The 19,314-nt window shown below is 33.6% G+C and overlaps 1 protein-coding gene across 1 annotated transcript in view; it reads right to left on the bottom strand.

Moving 5' to 3' along the window:
- Positions 1-19,314, bottom strand: part of LOC125676227 (uncharacterized) — a 102,286-nt gene that overhangs the window by 65,022 nt on the left and 17,950 nt on the right. Inside the window, exons 8-10 of the mRNA XM_056161018.1 lie at positions 19,055-19,105; positions 16,959-17,027; positions 10,729-10,758 (exon numbers count right to left, since the gene is read on the bottom strand). Coding sequence (XP_056016993.1) covers positions 10,729-10,758; positions 16,959-17,027; positions 19,055-19,105 — 150 coding nt within the window. The remainder of the gene's footprint in view (positions 1-10,728; positions 10,759-16,958; positions 17,028-19,054; positions 19,106-19,314) is intronic.

The raw sequence follows: 19,314 nt of genomic DNA, 5'->3' as shown, positions 1-19,314 counted from the left end.
GTATTGAAACCGTAAATGGGACGAACACGAAATGTTGACTAAACTTATTGCCTGATCAATTGTAAAAGATGACTTCCTGTTTTTGATGATTGGTTGATCCCTAACGGGAATTAATGCCCTTAAAAATTTTAAATTTAGCGTAGAAATTTACAACTCCTAAAGTATTTGTTGTAGGAAGACAGGACCAACTGAAGTGACATCCCTGACCTTTGACCTTGAAAATTAGGTCAGGGTCAAAGGTCAAGGTCATCTAGAAACTTTGAAAATAAGCAATTTTTATACCGTCTAAAGCATATAAAGTACACATTTTTTTGTATTCAAAGACATTGTTTGAATGTCTGAAAAGGTGGAAAGACCTCTAATTGTTCGCGAACAATTAGGATTACTAGTTATTATTATTATTATTATTATTATTATTTTTCCTCCACGTGATTTTGAGTTTCAAGATTTATCGAAAAGATTTATAGTCCATAAGAATGTACTCCTTAAAATATTTTGGCAGTTCACCCTGCATATATGAACTTTGACCCCTCAAGGAGTTATTGCCCCTTTTGCAATAAAAGCTTGTTATCGCTACTCCTCCGAAACCGAACACCGTAAAGATACCAAACCTTCACTAATGTCTTCGACTAGTCAAGGAGACTCTTCAATCTATTCATTGCGAAATGATTCTTCGATCCCTTTTATGAGTTATTGCCCCTGAAAATTTTTGATTTTTACAAATAATTGAAAAAATTTAAAACCATTTATCCTAGAGACATGGGACTAACTGCATTAGAATCTTCATCCTTTGACCTTTTGATTTATATCAAGGTCAAAGGTCAAGGTCATCCAAATTATGAGAAATTTAGCTCATTTTATATCTCTTTTGTCTTTCAACATATACTACATATCATTGCATCTTTAGTATGTCCTTTTAAATCTATTTTAAAGATTTAATTTCTGTACCTTAAGACTGACCCTTTTAAAAGTTATTGCCCCTTAGAGTATTAACCTTGTTATCGCTACTCCTCCGAAACCGTACACCGTAAAGATACCAAACCTTCACCAATGTCTTCGACTAGTGAAGGAGACTCTTCAATCTATCATTGCAAAAAGATTCTTCGACCCCTTTTATGAGTTATTGCCCCTGAAAGTTTTTGATTTTTACAAATAATTGAAAAAAATTAAAACCATTTATCTTAGAGACATGGGACTAACTGCATTAGAATCTTCATCGTTTGACCTTTTAATTTATGTCAAGGTCAAAGGTCAAGGTCATTCAAAATATGAGAAATTTAGCTCTTTTTAGATCTCTTTTGTCTTTCAACATATACTACATATCATTGCATCTTTAGTATGTCGTTTTAAATCTATTTTAAAGATTTAATTCCTGTACCCTAAGATTGACCCCCTTAAAAGTTATTGCCCTTTACAGTATTAACCTTGTTATCGCTACTCCTCTGAAACCATAGACCGTAGAGACACCAAACCTTCACCAATGTCTTCAACTATTCAAGGAGACTCTTCAATCTATTCATTGCGAAAATATTCTTCGACCCCTTTTATGAGTTATCGCCCCTGAAAGTTTTTGATTTTTACAAAAAATTAAAAAAAATTAAAATCATTTATCCTAAAGACATGGGACCAACTGCATTAGAATATCCATTTTTTGACCTTTTAATTTATGTCAAGGTCAAAGGTCAAGGTCATTCAAAATTTGAGAAATGTAGCTCTTTTTAGATCTCTTTTGTCTTTCAACATATACCATATATAATTGAATCTTTAGTATGTCCTTTTAAATCCATTTCAAAGATTTGATACCTGTACTCTAAGACTGAACCCTCTAAAAGTTATTGCCCCTTACATTATTGACCTTGTTATCGCTACCCCTTTGAAACCATAGACCATAGAGACACCAAACCTTCACCAATGTCTTCGGTTTCTCAAAGCACAACTTCAACATATTCAGTGTGAAAGGATCCGCTGACCCCTTATATGAGTTATTGCCCTTTTATGTGTTTGTGCTAATCGTTAACTTTTAAACGGATAATCATAGAAACATGGGACCAACTGCAATGTGATCATTGACCTCTGACCCTGAATATTAGGTAAAGGTCAAAGGTCAAAGTTACTTCAAATATTGAGAATTTAGCTCTTTTTATATCTCTTTTCTCTTTCAACATACATCATTTTTCATTTCATCATTAGTATGTTCTTTTAAAACCAGTTAAAACATCTTTCTTGGCCCTTAAGCCGGGCTCCTTTAAAAATTATTGCCCATCTTACAAATAAAGCTTGTTATCACTAGTCCTTCGAAACCGTTACCCCTGGAGATACCAAACCTTAATCATTAATGTTTTGTAATGATTTAGTAGACTCTTCAATCTATTCAGTGCGAAAAGATTCACCAACCCCTTTAAATAGTTATGGCCCCTGAAAGTTTTCCAAGTTTACATTGACTTGAAAGTTTTTTGGCCTCATTTGACCTACTGAAGAATGGATCAAGATTGAAGGTCAAGAAACAAATCCAGAAAAGGTGGAAAGACCTCTAATTGTTCGCGAACAATTAGGATTACTAGTTATTATTATTATTCTTTCTTTCTTCTTGGGACTTTTTTGTCCACGAGTGTTCTAAGAAACTACTCAAGGGATCAATATGAAATCTTTTTAGGATGATAGTATAGCATATGTAGATGTGCGGAACGAATGTCATTTTGTCTGAAAATGCATGCATGTGCATGCACGTGCATTGGATTTTTTGTTTACAAACTTTGGAATGAGTCTAACTTTTTTATTTTTCAATGAAATCGTTTGCTATTTATATCGTAGGTATAACAAGGGACCCTTAACTGTTTGGCATCGTCAAAATTTCAATTCTGCACGCTCATGCACGTGTGCTTCAATTTGATTGGATAATACAAAACCGTTTATAACATTCATACCAATTAAGGAAATTTAATGATATTTACAGGATAGGTAGACATGCCAAATATCTACAGCTCGATGTAATAAAAATTGCAAATGCGCATGCGCACGCACATGCATTGTGTTTTGAAGGTTCAATTCTTTCAATGACCATAACTTTTTATTTTTTTGTCAAAATCTTTTCAAACATGTATTGTATATGTATCTTAATATTCTTAACAAAAGTGTACAGTCATAATTACCATCCGGCACGTGCATGCACGTGTGCTAACTTCTGATTGGACGATTTTCAAATCGCCATAACTTTCTTATAAATGATGGAAACAATATGAAATTTATACTGTAAGTATATCTATCAAATGTCTATTGAATGACATCAACATTGATGCTGAGTCATACTCACGTGCGCGTGTATGCACGTGCATAGCTTTTCTTTCATTTTTCGGGTACTAAAATGGTCATAACTATTGAATTAAAAACTGAAATGAATTCAAATTTACCCTGAGGATCTATGATATGAATGTCTATGAAATGATGTCAACAAATTTTCCATTATCAAAATCGGGTGCGCGTGAATGCGCGTGCATTGTAATTTTTTATGTCTAAATTTCAGTATTGGTCTATAACATTTTGAGATTGCAATGAATAGGTTTGAAAATTAGGTTGCAGGTATGTTTTGGGCCTCTCAATTTATTAATAGTCTCAAAATCACTTCCCTGCACGCTGATGCACGTGCGTTTAATTCTGATTGGACGATTTTGAAATCCCAATAACTTTCTTATGAGTGAAGCAATCGATACCAAATTCATATAGCAAGTATATTGTTCAAATGTCTATTGAATAGCATCAACAAAATTGCTGTGTGGTACTCACGCGCACGTGTATGCACGTGCATTGATTTCGGTCTTTGTAGTTTTGAGTTGCCGTTAATTTCTCGGTTTTCATTGAACAGTTGTGAAACTTCTCTTGTACTCATATAGTAAGACTTCTAATGTATCGAGATGGTCGAATTATTTATATGCACGTGCATGCACGTACGTACACGTGCACAAAACTCTCAGATCTTTATAACTGATTTGAACTAGTTTGAAATGGACTGAACGTTATAAGATAGTTATATATTCACATGCTACACAGTTTGCAATGATCAAAACAACGTGTACTGAAATAAATGTCACCACTTACTAAATGGGGGAATGTTTGGGAACATCTGTAACGGTCCCCGTTACAATAAGTACTAGTTAAGGTCTTCTGTTTTCAACGGAAGACCTTCTAGTGATTCTACTGTTTATTATTATTATTATTATTTTTTTTTTTTTTTTCCCTTTCGTCTCCTAGACCGTTGGATGGATTTTCCTGAAACTTTCACAGGTTATAGAGAACAATGGTACCTCGAGGCATTTTTTTCATTTTTTTCAAAATTCACTTCCAGTCGCAAGATATGTCCAATTTTCGTCTTTTTACAAGATATTTTGTCCAGCGTTTTTCTCAGAAACGGTAAAAGATAGAGTCACCAAATTTTCAGAGTTAATAGATCTCACTTTGTAGGCGTGCAGTAGGGGGTTAAGAATGTCGGCCGTCACTTCCGGTCGTCACCGGAAGTGATTAAAGGAAACAGGAATTTCAAACTTTTTTCTTTCAAATTGAAACCTATTTCGGTTTACTATATCTCGTTCTAATTCTCAAAAAATGTTGACCCCACCGGAAGTTGAATCTTCAACTTCCGGTTATATCAAAGAAAGCCTATTCATTCTCTCATTTTTCAGTGCCATAAATCTCGGTCATGAAAGTAGTTAATGAGTTGAGTTTTAAATATATAATAGTCACTATAAATGTCTAAAGTCACGTCAAATAATTTTGTAAAATTTACTTCCGGTCGGCAAATACGGCTTATTAGCTGTTTTCGTTGTCCAGCGTTTTTCTCAGAAACGGTAAAAGATAGAGTCACCAAATTTTCAGAGTTAATAGATCTCAAATTGTAGGCGTGCAGTAGGGGGTTAAGAATGTCGGCCGTCACTTCCGGTCGTCACCGGAAGTGATTAAATGAAACATATATTTCAAACTTTTTTCTTTCAAACTGAAACCTATATCGGTTTACTAGGTCTGGTTCTAATTCTCAAAAAAATGTTGACCCCACCGGAAGTTGAAACTCGAACTTCCGGTTATATCAAAGAAAGATTATTCATTCGCTCATTTTTCAGTGCCATAAATCTCGGTCATAAAACAAGTTAATGATTTGAATTTTACATATGTTATAGACATTATAAATGTCTAGAGTAAATTTAAATATTTTTGAAAAAATTCACTTCCGGTCGTGAGATATAGGGTGGACATATTCAAACCTTGTTTTTTCAGTTTCTCAACAATGAATATAGATAGACGCTTGAAACTTGTAGAGTTGATCAACTGGCATTAGTCCATTGTACACATACATTCAATTTTTTTGTCCGTCACTTCCGGTCTATACCGAAAGTATTTGAAAAAATGTCGATTTTCCGATTTCTTCGAGTGATTTCTCAGAGATGGCTGAAATTTTCAGGAATAATGTCTTATGAAATGACCTTGCTATAATTATTTTTGTTTTTACAAAATTCACTTCCGGTCGGAAAATATGGCCGATTTTCTGTTTTTCAAAAGGAATTTTGTCCAGCATTTTTCTTGGAAAAGGTAAAATATAGGTTCATCAAATATTCCGGGATGATCAATCTCCGTTTGTAGGCGTCCAGAAGGGGTTTGAACATGTCGAACGTCACTTCCTGTCGTCACCGGAAGTGATGGAAAGAATCGCAAATTTCAAACTTTTTCCTTTAAATTGAAACCTATACTAGTTTATTAAGTCTCCTTCAAAGTGTCAAAAGAATATTGACTCTGTCAGTAGTCAAAACGACTACTTCCGGTTTCTTGATAAAATACCTTTTTAATTTTCGTCTCTTTGTCCCCATAAATCTCGCTTGTATTTGAAGTCTTTCATATGATTTTCACATGTCTTAATAAAAGTATCAACTTGTAAAGTTTTGATCATTTTGTTTTTCAAAATTGACTTCCGGTCGGTAGTAACCTACTACTTTTTCTTTCTTAGGTTTACTTTTTTTTTTGAGAACTCTTTCAGATAAAGACGTGAAATTTTCAGGGAATATAGACAGTAAAGAGTCGCTGTCATTTATAGGAAAACGCATCTGAATAGTACTTCCGGTCGTCACCGGAAGTTACGAGAAAGGAGTAAAAAATTCGATAATACATTTCTCATTCATTGTTAAGGCACATTTTCTGATACATTTAAATGGTTTTTGTAGGAACAGAAAGTTCTTTACCGGAAGTGGTCTAACGGAAGACCTACTCATTACTAGTAATGAGTTTCTAGTTATTATTATTATTATTCTTTCTTTATTCTTGTCACCCTTTTTTGTCCACGAGTGTTCTCAGAAACTACTGAAGGGATCAAGACGAAACCTTTTTAGGATGATAGAATACTCTTTGTAGATGTGCGGAACGAACGTCATTTTGTCTGAAAATGCATGCATGTGCATGCACGTGCATTGGATTTTTTGTTTACAAACTTTGGAATGCATCTAACTTTTTTATTTTTCAATGAAATCGTTTGATATTTATATTCCAGGTATAACTTGAGACCCTTAACCGTTTGGCATCGTCAAAATTTCAATTCTGCACGCGCATGCACGTGTGCTTCAATTTGATTGGATAAGACAAAACCGTTTATAACTTTCAAGTAAATTAAGACAATTTAATGATATTTGTAGGATAGGTAAATATTATAAATATCTACAAATCTATGTTATAAAATTTGAAAATGCGCATGCGCACGCACGTGCATTTACATTTGAATATTCAATTCTTTCAATGACCATAACTTTTTTGTTTTTTGTCAAAATCTTTTCAAACTTGTATTGTATATGTATCTTGATATTCTTAACAAACGAAAACAGTCAAAATAACTATCCGGCACGTGCATGCACGTGTACTTAATTCTGATTGGACGATTTTCAAATCGCCATAACTTTCTTATAAATGATGGAAACAATATGAAATTCATACTGTAAGTATATCTATCAAATGTCTATTGAACGACATCAACATTGATGCTCAGTCATACTCACGTGCCCGTGTATGCACGTGCATATCTTTTCTTTCATTTTTCGGGTACTAAAATGGTCATAACTATTGAATTAAAAACTGAAATGAATTCAAATTTACCCTGAGGATCTATGATATGAATGTCTATGAAATGGTGTCAACAAATTCTCCATTATCAAAATTGCGTGCGCGTGAATGCGCGTCCATTGTAATTTTTGACGTCTAAATTTAATTATTGGTGTATAACATTTTGAGATTGCAATGAATAGGTTTGAAAATTAGGTTGCAGGTATGTTTCGGGCCTCTCAATTTATTAATAGTCTCAAAATCACTTCCCTGCACGCGCATGCACGTGTGCTTAATTCTGATTGGACGATTTTGAAATCCCAATAACTTTCTTATGAGTGAAGCAATTGATACCAAATTCATATAGTAAGTATATTGTTCAAATGTCTATTGAATAGCATCAACAAAATTGCTGTGTGGTACTCACGCGCACGTGTATGCACGTGCATTGATCTCGGTCTTTGTAGTTTTGAGTTGCCGTTAATTTCTCCTTTTTCATTGAACAGTTGTGAAACTTCTCTTCTACACATATAGTATGACTTCTGATGTATCGAGATGGTCGAATTATTTATATGCACGTACGTGCACGTGCATAAAACTCTCAGATCTTTATAACTGATTTGTATTAGCATGAAATGGACTGAACGTTATGAAATTGTTATATATTCACATGTTTCAGTTTGCAATGGTAAAAACCACTTGTACTGAAATAAATGACACCACTTGCTGAATGGGGGAATGTTTGGGGAACATCTGTAACGGTCCCCGTTACAATAAGTACTAGTTTTATGTGAAATGGGGAACACTTGTTTTTATATGGTTACAACAGGGTTAACGTTGCAAGCTACTTTGGTGAATGTTGCTTTCAATGTTGCATTACAGACAAAGTAATTTGGGCCATAACTACGTTATAATTTTATTATATATGGGGTCATAGTTTCATAGTTGTTGCATGCTATTTATAGATAGTATCTTATGTACATGTACATCAGATACCACGTCCTATATACCTTAGTCCTTTTACCGAGTTTTACATTGGCAAATATTAGGAATTATGAAATGAATTTCTATTGACAATCTATATGGCAAACATACAAAGTGCTACCATTAAATACATAGATTCGAAATTATGCATGGATTTAATCATGAGTGACAACACCTTACTACAGAAAAATTAAACTTCGATTTTTCTTCTGTGTTTTTAGAACAGTGATTCTGGAGGTTGTAATGAATATAAACTTTAAAATATATTCCCCTTTTTCTTATCAGTTTTTCAGTTTTACTTATAGTGGGAGTTTGTGAATATTCTTTTATCCCTATAATTGAGGTTCCGCGTCGTGAGTCCAAATCTGTATTGATAAACCTTTCAAGTCCATGTGACATTTCTAAAAAATCACAATCCGTATACATGTGTTCGTTAACCTATACAAGAGGCTCATGGGCCACATCGCTCACCTGAGTTACCTTGACCCATATCTGAAGGCTTTCCATAAACATTTGCATGTAAAACCTTAGTCCGTATTGTGGCCTCAACCTACCCCTGGACGTCATGATTTTTACAAACTTGAAACTGCACTCTGTCAGGAAGCTTTCATGTAAATCTCAGCTCCTCTGGCTCATTGGTTCTTGAGAAGATAATTTTTAAAGATTTTCTTTATGTAGTATCATGTAAAATTTCCATCCCCTATTGTGGCCCCGACCAACCCTCGGGGGCCTTGATTTGAACAAACTTGAATCTGCACTATGTCAGGAAGCTTTTATGTAATTCTTAGCTCTTCTGGCTAATTGGCTCTTGACAAGACTTTTTTAAAGATTTTCCCTATATATGTCTATGTAAAATTTTGATCCCCTTTTGTGGCCCCATTCTATCCCCGGGGACCATGGTTTGAACAAATTTGAATCTGCACTATGTCATGAAGCTTTCATATAAATTCCAGCTCTTCTGCTTCATTGGTTTTTGAGAAGAATATTTTTAAAGACATTCCGTTGAACATTTTTCATTCATATTTCTACCTCGCCAGCTCTAGGCAATCTAATTCAAATTAGATCCTATGACCTGTTCATCTACTAATTGCTACACATCGGATCTAATTTTAATTTGATTGCAGCTGTACGTAAAGTACCACAAATTTAGACCCATGCTGAGGGACATAACGGTGATGGTTCTATAACGTGCCAATGCCTGCCGCGATACGGACACCACGTTTTTACCATTTTACGATGGGAATATAGTATAGAATAGTGTAGATTACAAACAACAACGGCGACAATGGTTAATGAAAAATGGCATGAGATGTATTCGAGGTACACGGAATATCAAGTGTTTTACAAACTGTCTGTCGTGTTTTATGGGATTGTAGAATAACGTAATACTTAAACCTCTGGCCTTGAACTTTGATTTTGTATATTTCTTTTGAAATCATTCTGGAAACCTCAGGAAAATATTGTGAGAAATGTGTCTTTTGTTCCTAAGTTTTAACCTATAAGTTTTTGTTGACCCCACCCTGCTCTATCCACATGCACAACTAATTTTGAAGTGATGGTTTTATATTTTTATTTGACACCAAAAACGCATCTTTTTTAAAATAATTTTTGAAAATATATGAGGTCATGAGCTGTGTCGTTTTACGTCAGCATACTTCATGAATCACCGTGGGTCGTCGTGAAAAAATATGCTGGTGTGAAGTGTTCGCAGTTCATGTCCTCATGTATTACCAAAATGATTTGTTTTTCAATTTGCATTCTACATTCATTTGCTTTGGCCTTTAAAATAGACCTAGATGTACTATATCTATCAATATTCATACGCGCATTGGTCACGGCTGCATAACATTTATATTGGACTTGCTATCATTACAGTTGGTAAAGATATTGAAGGCAAAATATTGGAAATGTAAATATTCTCTTTTAATATCGGGAAATGAATTTATGTTTTCAATGAAATAGCTTCGATGTCATTGTTGCAATGTTGAGATATTCAATGTAAGAAATTCAAAAGTTGTCTGTTTCAATGACAAAATTCCGACATTAATTTTAGTTCCACAAAGTGAGGTTCGTCTTTCACAAAATTATATACAATTTTAAAAGAGTGTTCCCTACACAACCGCATGTTAAACATTATCCCCCACTGTTACCTGAAACTGTCCCTACTTGGGGGGGGGGGGGGGGGGGGGGAATGTACTCGATGTCACGAAATTTTCATATAAATTACAACTTCTCTGGCTCAGTGGTTCTTGATATTTTTTTTTACATGACCTTAGCTACTCTTTAATCCAATTAACCCACTGATAATTTGTTCTATGCCTGTTTCATATTGTTCCAGTGTTTGTGAAGAAGAAAAGAGAAATTTGAAAAGTCAATAATAAAAACAAATGCCGGACAAATTTGATTACAAAAGCCCACTTGAATCTTTGGTTCAGGTGTCTTAAAAATCCACCAAAATCAGTTTCAAAGTTAGAATGTGACAGTAGAACAACTACACGGACAAATGATGGGACATCCTCATACAGCCTACCTGGTTATTACAACAGTATCCAGGGATATTATTTCGAATTATTTTAGACGTTAGGGATATTAAGATGAATTGATTGGCTTTCAAGTTAGTGATCCATGTGTACTTTATAAAAAGAGCAATGCTGTTAATTATTTTAAAGTATATCTTACCTGAAAGGGGTGTTTTCCATACACTGTAATCTGAAATGAATTATAAACATACATTGATAAGTGCACGCAACAATTAGTAAGAATACCCCGGCAGTAGAGTTATTTTGATACAGTATTAAAGATCAGATATACTGGGATAATGTCAATGCATTGTAAACGGTTTGAACTTCATTGTTTTTGTCAATGTACAATATTTCATCAGATTAAAACTTACAGACAATTGGAGGGTGGATGTTTGTCACTGTTAAATTCGTTACGAACAACTTCCTTGTTGATCGCCGATATTATCATCTTTATTAATCAAACTATTACGATTCCTATATCGTTTTGTGTTGGATTACACTTCTTATTATAAACGATAAGCGTTATGTTGTATTTAATTTTGCAACGAAAACTTGCCTTTTTCTTGCTTTTCTTAATTTGATATAATTTGTATTCAAAGGGCCCTTATTGAATAATTATACCACATGCGTGTTTGTAGTGTTTTCGTTGTTTTGTAAATAATGATTCCTTATTAAAGTTTAGAATTTATTCAAGTCCAAAAAGTACAAAATTAAAAACTGCATTTTAACACAAAAATTTGTAAGAGTCAAAAGTAAAAGTAAAAAGTAAAAAGAGAGTGAATAACAGACAAACTCACGCATGTCTCATCTTTGACAACTCCTCCCACTTTTCATTAAATGAACCAATGAAACAAATTTAAAAACGGTACTAAAATTAGGGAAAAGCTCAATGACATTAATTTACAGGACAGGAAACATTTAGAGTAAGCATAACAAATTCAAAGAAACACCAGTCTTAGATCTGACCAAAAATCTGATAACAATTTCAAGCGAATAGCATCGATACCGTTGGACGGGGAGAAAGATGTCAAGTTTGAGAAATTACAAACACGTACAGCAATGTTCTTTCTAATGATCAAATAAAACAATTAAATTTCAATTATAGATTTCTAACAATTAATCAAAAACATTTAAACAATGCCTAAATCATTTTAAGTAAATCTAAGAAACTAACAAATTGTCTTTATCAAATAAAATATATATATACGCATGTATATAACATGTTTTAGTGTGCACTATGTGTGTTAGATTGTGTCTGCTTTATTAAGGATTGCCTATGGTGGTGCGTCATAGACGTATGTTTGGATGGATGAATTACAAGATAAGGCCACCGTGACCTACTTTTGAGTCACGACACACATTATTTACATTTCCAGCAAACGTTTTAATGAAAGTACATATGAAATGTTTGATCTGGCGACAGAGAATGCTACCCATCGTTGTATGTTTGTTTGTTTTACATTCCGTTGAACATTTTTCATTCATATTTCTACCTCGCCAGCTCTAGGCAATCTAATTCAAATTAGATCCTATGACCTGTTCATCTACTAATTGCTACACATCGGATCTAATTTTAATTTGATTGCAGCTGTACGTAAAGTACCACAAATTTAGACCCATGCTGAGGGACATAACGGTGATGGTTCTATAACGTGCCAATGCCTGCCGCGATACGGACACCACGTTTTTACCATTTTACGATGGGAATATAGTATAGAATAGTGTAGATTACAAACAACAACGGCGACAATGGTTAATGAAAAATGGCATGAGATGTATTCGAGGTACACGGAATATCAAGTGTTTTACAAACTGTCTGTCGTGTTTTATGGGATTGTAGAATAACGTAATACTTAAACCTCTGGCCTTGAACTTTGATTTTGTATATTTCTTTTGAAATCATTCTGGAAACCTCAGGAAAATATTGTGAGAAATGTGTCTTTTGTTCCTAAGTTTTAACCTATAAGTTTTTGTTGACCCCACCCTGCTCTATCCACATGCACAACTAATTTTGAAGTGATGGTTTTATATTTTTATTTGACACCAAAAACGCATCTTTTTTAAAATAATTTTTGAAAATATATGAGGTCATGAGCTGTGTCGTTTTACGTCAGCATACTTCATGAATCACCGTGGGTCGTCGTGAAAAAATATGCTGGTGTGAAGTGTTCGCAGTTCATGTCCTCATGTATTACCAAAATGATTTGTTTTTCAATTTGCATTCTACATTCATTTGCTTTGGCCTTTAAAATAGACCTAGATGTACTATATCTATCAATATTCATATTGGTCACGGCTGCATAACATTTATATTGGACTTGCTATCATTACAGTTGGTAAAGATATTGAAGGCAAAATATTGGAAATGTAAATATTCTCTTTTAACATCGGGAAATGAATTTATGTTTTCAATGAAATAGCTTCGATGTCATTGTTGCAATGTTGAGATATTCAATGTAAGAAATTCAAAAGTTGTTATCTGTTTCAATGACAAAATTCCGACATTAATTTTAGTTCCACAAAGTGAGGTTCGTCTTTCACAAAATTATATACATGTAGCATTTATCATTAATTAATGAAACTGTTAAATACGCACGTATCCATCACATAATAAATATCTACTTCACAACTTTTTTAAAACAAAATCACGAATTTCTGAGTAATCAGATACTGGGTTTTCACTGTATAAATAAAAATTAACACATTTTACTCATTCCTTGAACATCATCGTAAAATGAATAATTCCCTGCAAGATCTCCGTCACATTGATAAAATTATACACACAGATCGGATCACATCTTATGGTATGCCGTTTTTATATTTATTACTCTCTAAAGATATCATCAATGTTATAAGATATCTTTAAAAATTTATAAGATGTCTTAAATTTTTTTATGAGATTTCTTATGTCCTGTCATAACGAATAGTGTTATCTTCACCTTCCATCCTTTATAAGATTTCTTATAAAATATGAGATATATTATTTTCCTTATAAGATATCTCATTGAACATAGGATATATCTTATAGAGTATATAATATATGTCATAAACTTTATAAGATATAATACCATGTATCTTGTAACCTTCATAAGAAAAGCGTATATATCATATATTGTATGATATATCTCATAAACTGTATGATATGACTAGTTGAATATACAATATAACTGATAAAGGTGAAATTTGTTATATAGTTCATACTTTAAAAAAGTATCATTTGAGTTTACTTTTGTAAGATATCTAACAAAACATATTAAATACTTTGTTTATTTTATAAGACGCCTCATATAGTTGACGAGACATCTTATAAATATTCATTATCTTATAAAATATCTTAAAAATTTGGTGAGATATCTTACAAAAGATAAAATATATGTTATATGCTTTACATGATATCTTCTAAAAAGAAATTTATCAGATATCTTCATTTTTTATAAGATATCTAATGGATTTTATAACGTATAGTACTTAATATACAATATATCGTCTAAAGTTTAGGAATATCTTATATAGTTTATAACATACCATATACATCTTTTGAGATAACATACAAACTGTACCTTACACAAGATATCTTATAAAATTGATATTGATCAGATACCTTATAAAAGATAGAAGATATCTCATAAATCATATAATATAGCTTTATAGAGGAATATTATAAATAAGCCTGTCATACGTCTCATCATTTTCTGTCGCATGCCAGATAGAATTAAGTGTATGAATACTCCTGACATTGAGCGATATCCAGAAATATTCCGAAGAAGTGAGAAGCAAAATGAATCCAGTTAGAAATATCTAAAACTGTGAACCATCTCGCGTATCACGTGATTTACATTAACCAAAATCTATGTTTCTTGAATGATACAAGTTACATTCACATCCTAAGTTAAAACAGAAACGTGCAAGATAAGCATATTTGAAGACTATCTGGATTGCATCAAAACACAAGTTGGTTTTGAGCTTTTGTTTAAAGATCTTATCAATCGTTGAATGAATGCAAGGATACCAATAATGTATCATCGGGGTAAACAAGAGGTCCGTGGGCCAAATCGTTCACTTGAGTCACATTGACCCATATCTAAAGAATTATCTCTGCGTATTCGCATGTAAGACTTTGTTCCATAATGTGTCCCCAACTTACCACCGGGGGCCATGATTCTACAAACTTGAATCTGCACTATGTCTGAAAGCTTTCATATACATGTAAACTCCCCTGGCTCAGTAGTTTGTGAAAGAAGAAATTTTAAGACTTCCTCACACATTTGTATGTAAAACGTTGATCCCCTAGTGTGGCCCCATCCTAGCCCCGGGGACCATGATTTTTATAGATTTAAATCTGCACTACGTCAGGAATATATCATATAGATATAAACTTGTCTGGCAGAGTGGTTCTTAAGGAAAAGTTTTAAAGATTTCCCTAATCTACATGTATATGTATGCAAAACTTTGATTCCCTTTAATGGTGGTCCCACCCTACCCCCTGGGGGCCATGCTTTGAACACACTTGTATCTGCTCTATGTCAGGAAGTTGTTATGTGAATATATACTTTTCTGGTCGAATGGTTCTTAAGAAATTTTTTGAAGATTTTCCAGATATTTTTATATGCCAAATTTTGATTCCTTATGGCTCAATCCTTCCCTGGGGGTTATGATTTTAACAAACTTGAATCTGCATTATGTCAGGAAGCTTTCAAATAAATTTGTACTTTTCTGGTTCAGTGGTTCTTGATACGATTTTTTAAAACATTTTCACTATATGTGCATGCAAATCTATTATCCCCTATTGCGGCCTAAGCCTAACCCCAGGGACTATGATTTTAACACACTTTAATCTACACTATGTAAGAAAACTGTCATATGAGTTTCAACTCTTTTGACTCAGTGGTTCTTAAATAACCTCACCCTATTTTTGTGATTATCTTCTCTTTGAAAGGGACATGAACCCTCATTTAAATAAAACTGAAAGCACTTTACCCAAGGATACTTTTTGCCAAGTGTAGTTGAAATTGGCTCAATTGTTCTGGAGAAGTAAAAAATAAGAGAAGTTAACAGACAGTCAATGAACAACAGCTCATTAGAAAAACTCAGTTGGGTAGATGACCTAAAGAGTGCCATGTCTCAATTTTGTCCTTATATGATGCAGGGAAAATTCGAATTAGATTAGCCAAAAGTACATCTGGTATGTTCTGAACTTACTTACGAGCCAGCCTTTTTCTTTAGTATGCCAGAGAAAAGGACAAAGCCTGTTAGGAGCACCTTTTTTGCTTATCTTACCTTATACTGCATTTAAAGAATTAACCTATAGAATGTACTAATTTTAGATTTATGTTTTTTCTCTATGTTTGTATGGGTATGGTAAATGTATTGAATTATCTCAATGAGGGAGTCAGTTAAAGTGTCAGTAAGTATAAAAATGGTGTGTGGAATATTGTTTTGCAAAGTTTAGCAGTGTTGATGCAGTTTGATTAAAATGTCTGCGTGACAGACATATAATAGATTAATTAGGAATTGAATTCATGTACCGAAAGATGAGCATTGTCCCCCTTCCATAAACACACATATATGATTTAAGAAATCAAAGCCTTGGGAAAACCTTTTCAGGTAATATTCCCAATGAACTATCCAAATTCTTTCTCCCTACAGTTCAAGATATTGGAAATCGAGCAATTTTAGGGGGTATCAACAAATTTAGACAAGTCAACCTTAATTCTTCTCACCAACACCAACCCCTTCCCTTGAGAGACGATGCTATATGTCTAGATTGGGTCACGATCAAGTAGCAGTGGTGTGCCGACTTCATTGATCAGGAAGGATGGTAAACACACCATAATTTATTTTCTTGTAACACTGTAGATTTATGTGAAATGGGGAACACTTGTTTTTATATGGTTACAACAAGGTTACCGATGCAAGTTACTTTGGTGAATCTTGCCTTCAATGTTGCATTACAGACAAAGTAATTTGGGCCATAACTACGTTATAATTTTATTATATATGGGGTCATAGTTACATAGATGCTGCATGCTATTTATAGATAATATTTGATGTACATGTATATCAGATACCACGTCCTATATACTTTAGTCCTTTTACCGAGTTTTACATTGGCAATATTAGGAATTATGAAATGAATTTCTATTGACAATATATATGGTAAACATACACAGTGCTACCATTAAATATATAGCTTCGAAATTATGCATGGATTTAATCATGAGTGACAACACCTTACTACAGAAAAATTGGGCTTCGATTTTTCTTCTGTGTTTTTAGAACACTGATTCTGGAGGTTGTAATGAATATAGATTTTTAAATATATTCCCCTTTTCCTTATCAGTTTTTCAGTTTTACTTATAGTGGGAGTTTGTGAATATTCTTTTATACCTATCGTTAAGGTGCTGCTTCGTGAGTCCGTATCTGCATTGATAAACCTTTCAGGTTCATATGACATTACTGAAAAAGAAATTTTAAAAAAATCACAATCTGTATACCTGTGTTCCTTAACCTATACAAGAGGCTCATGGACCACATCGCTCATCTGAGTTACCTTGACCCATATCTGAAGACTTTCCATAAATATTTGCATGTAAAACTTTAGTCCGTATTGTGGCCTCAACCTACCCCTGGACGTCATTATTTTTACAAACTTGAATCTGCACTATGTCAGGAAGCTTTCATGTAAATCTGAGCTTCTTTGACTAATTGGTTCTTGAGAAGATAATTTTTAAAGATCGTCTTTATGTAGTATCGTGTAAAATTTCGATCCCCTATTGTGGCTCCAACCTACCCCCGGGGGCCTTGATTTGAACAAACTTGAATCTGCACTATGTCAGGAAGCTTTTGTGTAATTCTCAGCTCTTCTGGCTAATTGGCTCTTGAGAAGAATTTTTTAAAGATTGTCCCTATATATTTGTATGTAAAATTTTGATCCTCTATTGTGGCCCCATCCTATCCCTGGGGGCCATGGTTTGAACAAACCTGAATCTGCACTATGTCAGGAAGCTGTCATATAAATTTTAGCTCTTCTGACTCATTGGTTCTTGAGAAGAAGATTTTTAAAGGTTTCCCCTATATATTTCAATATAAAATTTTGATCCCCTGTTGTGGCTCAATCTACCCCCGGGGGCCATATTTTGAACAAACTTAAATCTGCACTATGCCAGGAAGTGTGGATGAAAAATTCTGCTCCTTTGGCCCAGTAATTCTTGAGAAGATTTTTAAATAGCTCCACCCTATGTTTGCATTTTTGTGATTATATCCCCTTTGAACACTGCCCTTCATTTGAAAAAAAACAACTTGAAACCATTTACCAAAGGATGCTTTTCACCAAGTTTGGTTATAATTGACCCAGTGGTTTTTAAAATGATGAAAATGTGAAAAATTACGATGCCGACGACACCTACGACGACAGACAACATACACATTTTGATCAGAAAAGCTCACTTGAGCCTTCGGTTCAGGTGAGCTAAAAAGCTATCATTCGATGTGCATCCGTTATCTTAAAACATGTCATGTTATTACATTTCCCATCTCACAAGTCTCAGGATGAATTGCTAATGAAACTGTATTTATAAGTATTCTGGAAAATGCAGTGGTTGGGAAGAACACTTAGTTCTTTTGGTTAACATCCAATTATGTACTTGGTTCTAGTGATGTCTCTAGTTGACACACAGTTACAACATTTCAAACAATAATGCAGTGTATCTGACATGATCACAAGAATTTATGAATTGCCGAGTGATTACAATGAATTCAGTGCATAAGCAACGGAAAATCATACACATAAATTTCTATCACGGAGTTCAAATTATCCAAACACAGCATCGTCTGAACATGGAATAATATCAATGGCATGTATTTCATTCCTTTAAAACATGCAAGTAATGTTTCTTGTTTTGATAGTGGTACCGGTGTCAAAAACAAAATCTTTTTTTTTAGATGAATATAAAACTTATCAAGATATGTACTTGAGACATTTTTAATGCACTCGAAATTTTCATGTAAATTGCAACTTTTCTGGCACAGTGGTTCTTGCTTTTTTCTTTTACATGACCTTAGCTATTCTTTAATCCAATTAACCCGCTGATAATTTATGCTATGCCTGATTAATATTGTTCCAGTGTGTGTGGAGAAGATAATGGAAATTCGAAAACTTAACGACGACAACAGATGCCGGACACATTTGATTAGAAAAGCTGACTTGAGTCTTTGGTTCGGTTGCCTAAAATCCACGAAAATCATTTTCAAAATTAGAATGTGACAGTAGAACAACGGCACGGACATATGATTGGACACGTAAACCTACCAAAAAATACCAGGTTATTATAACAGTATCCAGTGAGAGTATTTTTAAGTGAACTTATTTCGAGTTATTCTGGACTTTAGGGGTATTAAGATGAATCGGCTCGCTTTCAAATTAGTAATCCGTGTGTATTTTATAAAAAGAGCAATACTACTAATTATTTGAGCATATATCTTACCTGATGATGGTTTTTTCAATAGACTGTAATCCCCAAATCCAGGTTCTATTTCTAAAATGAATTATTAAAATACAGTTATAAGTACATGCAGCAATTAGTAAGAATATTCCAGCTGTAGAATGGTTTGATACCGCATTGAAAGTTGGATATACGGGGAATAATCCAATACATTTCTAATACATTGTAAATGGCTTGAACTTTATTAGTTTTGTGAATGTACGATATCTTATCAGATACATAGCTAACTCACAATTGATGGA

The sequence above is a fragment of the Ostrea edulis genome, chromosome 3 (assembly GCF_947568905.1).
Source record: "Ostrea edulis chromosome 3, xbOstEdul1.1, whole genome shotgun sequence".
NCBI lineage: Eukaryota > Metazoa > Mollusca > Bivalvia > Ostreida > Ostreidae > Ostrea > Ostrea edulis.
The sequence above is the reverse complement of the archived record's forward strand: the minus strand, read 5'-3'. Positions and strand labels throughout refer to the sequence as shown.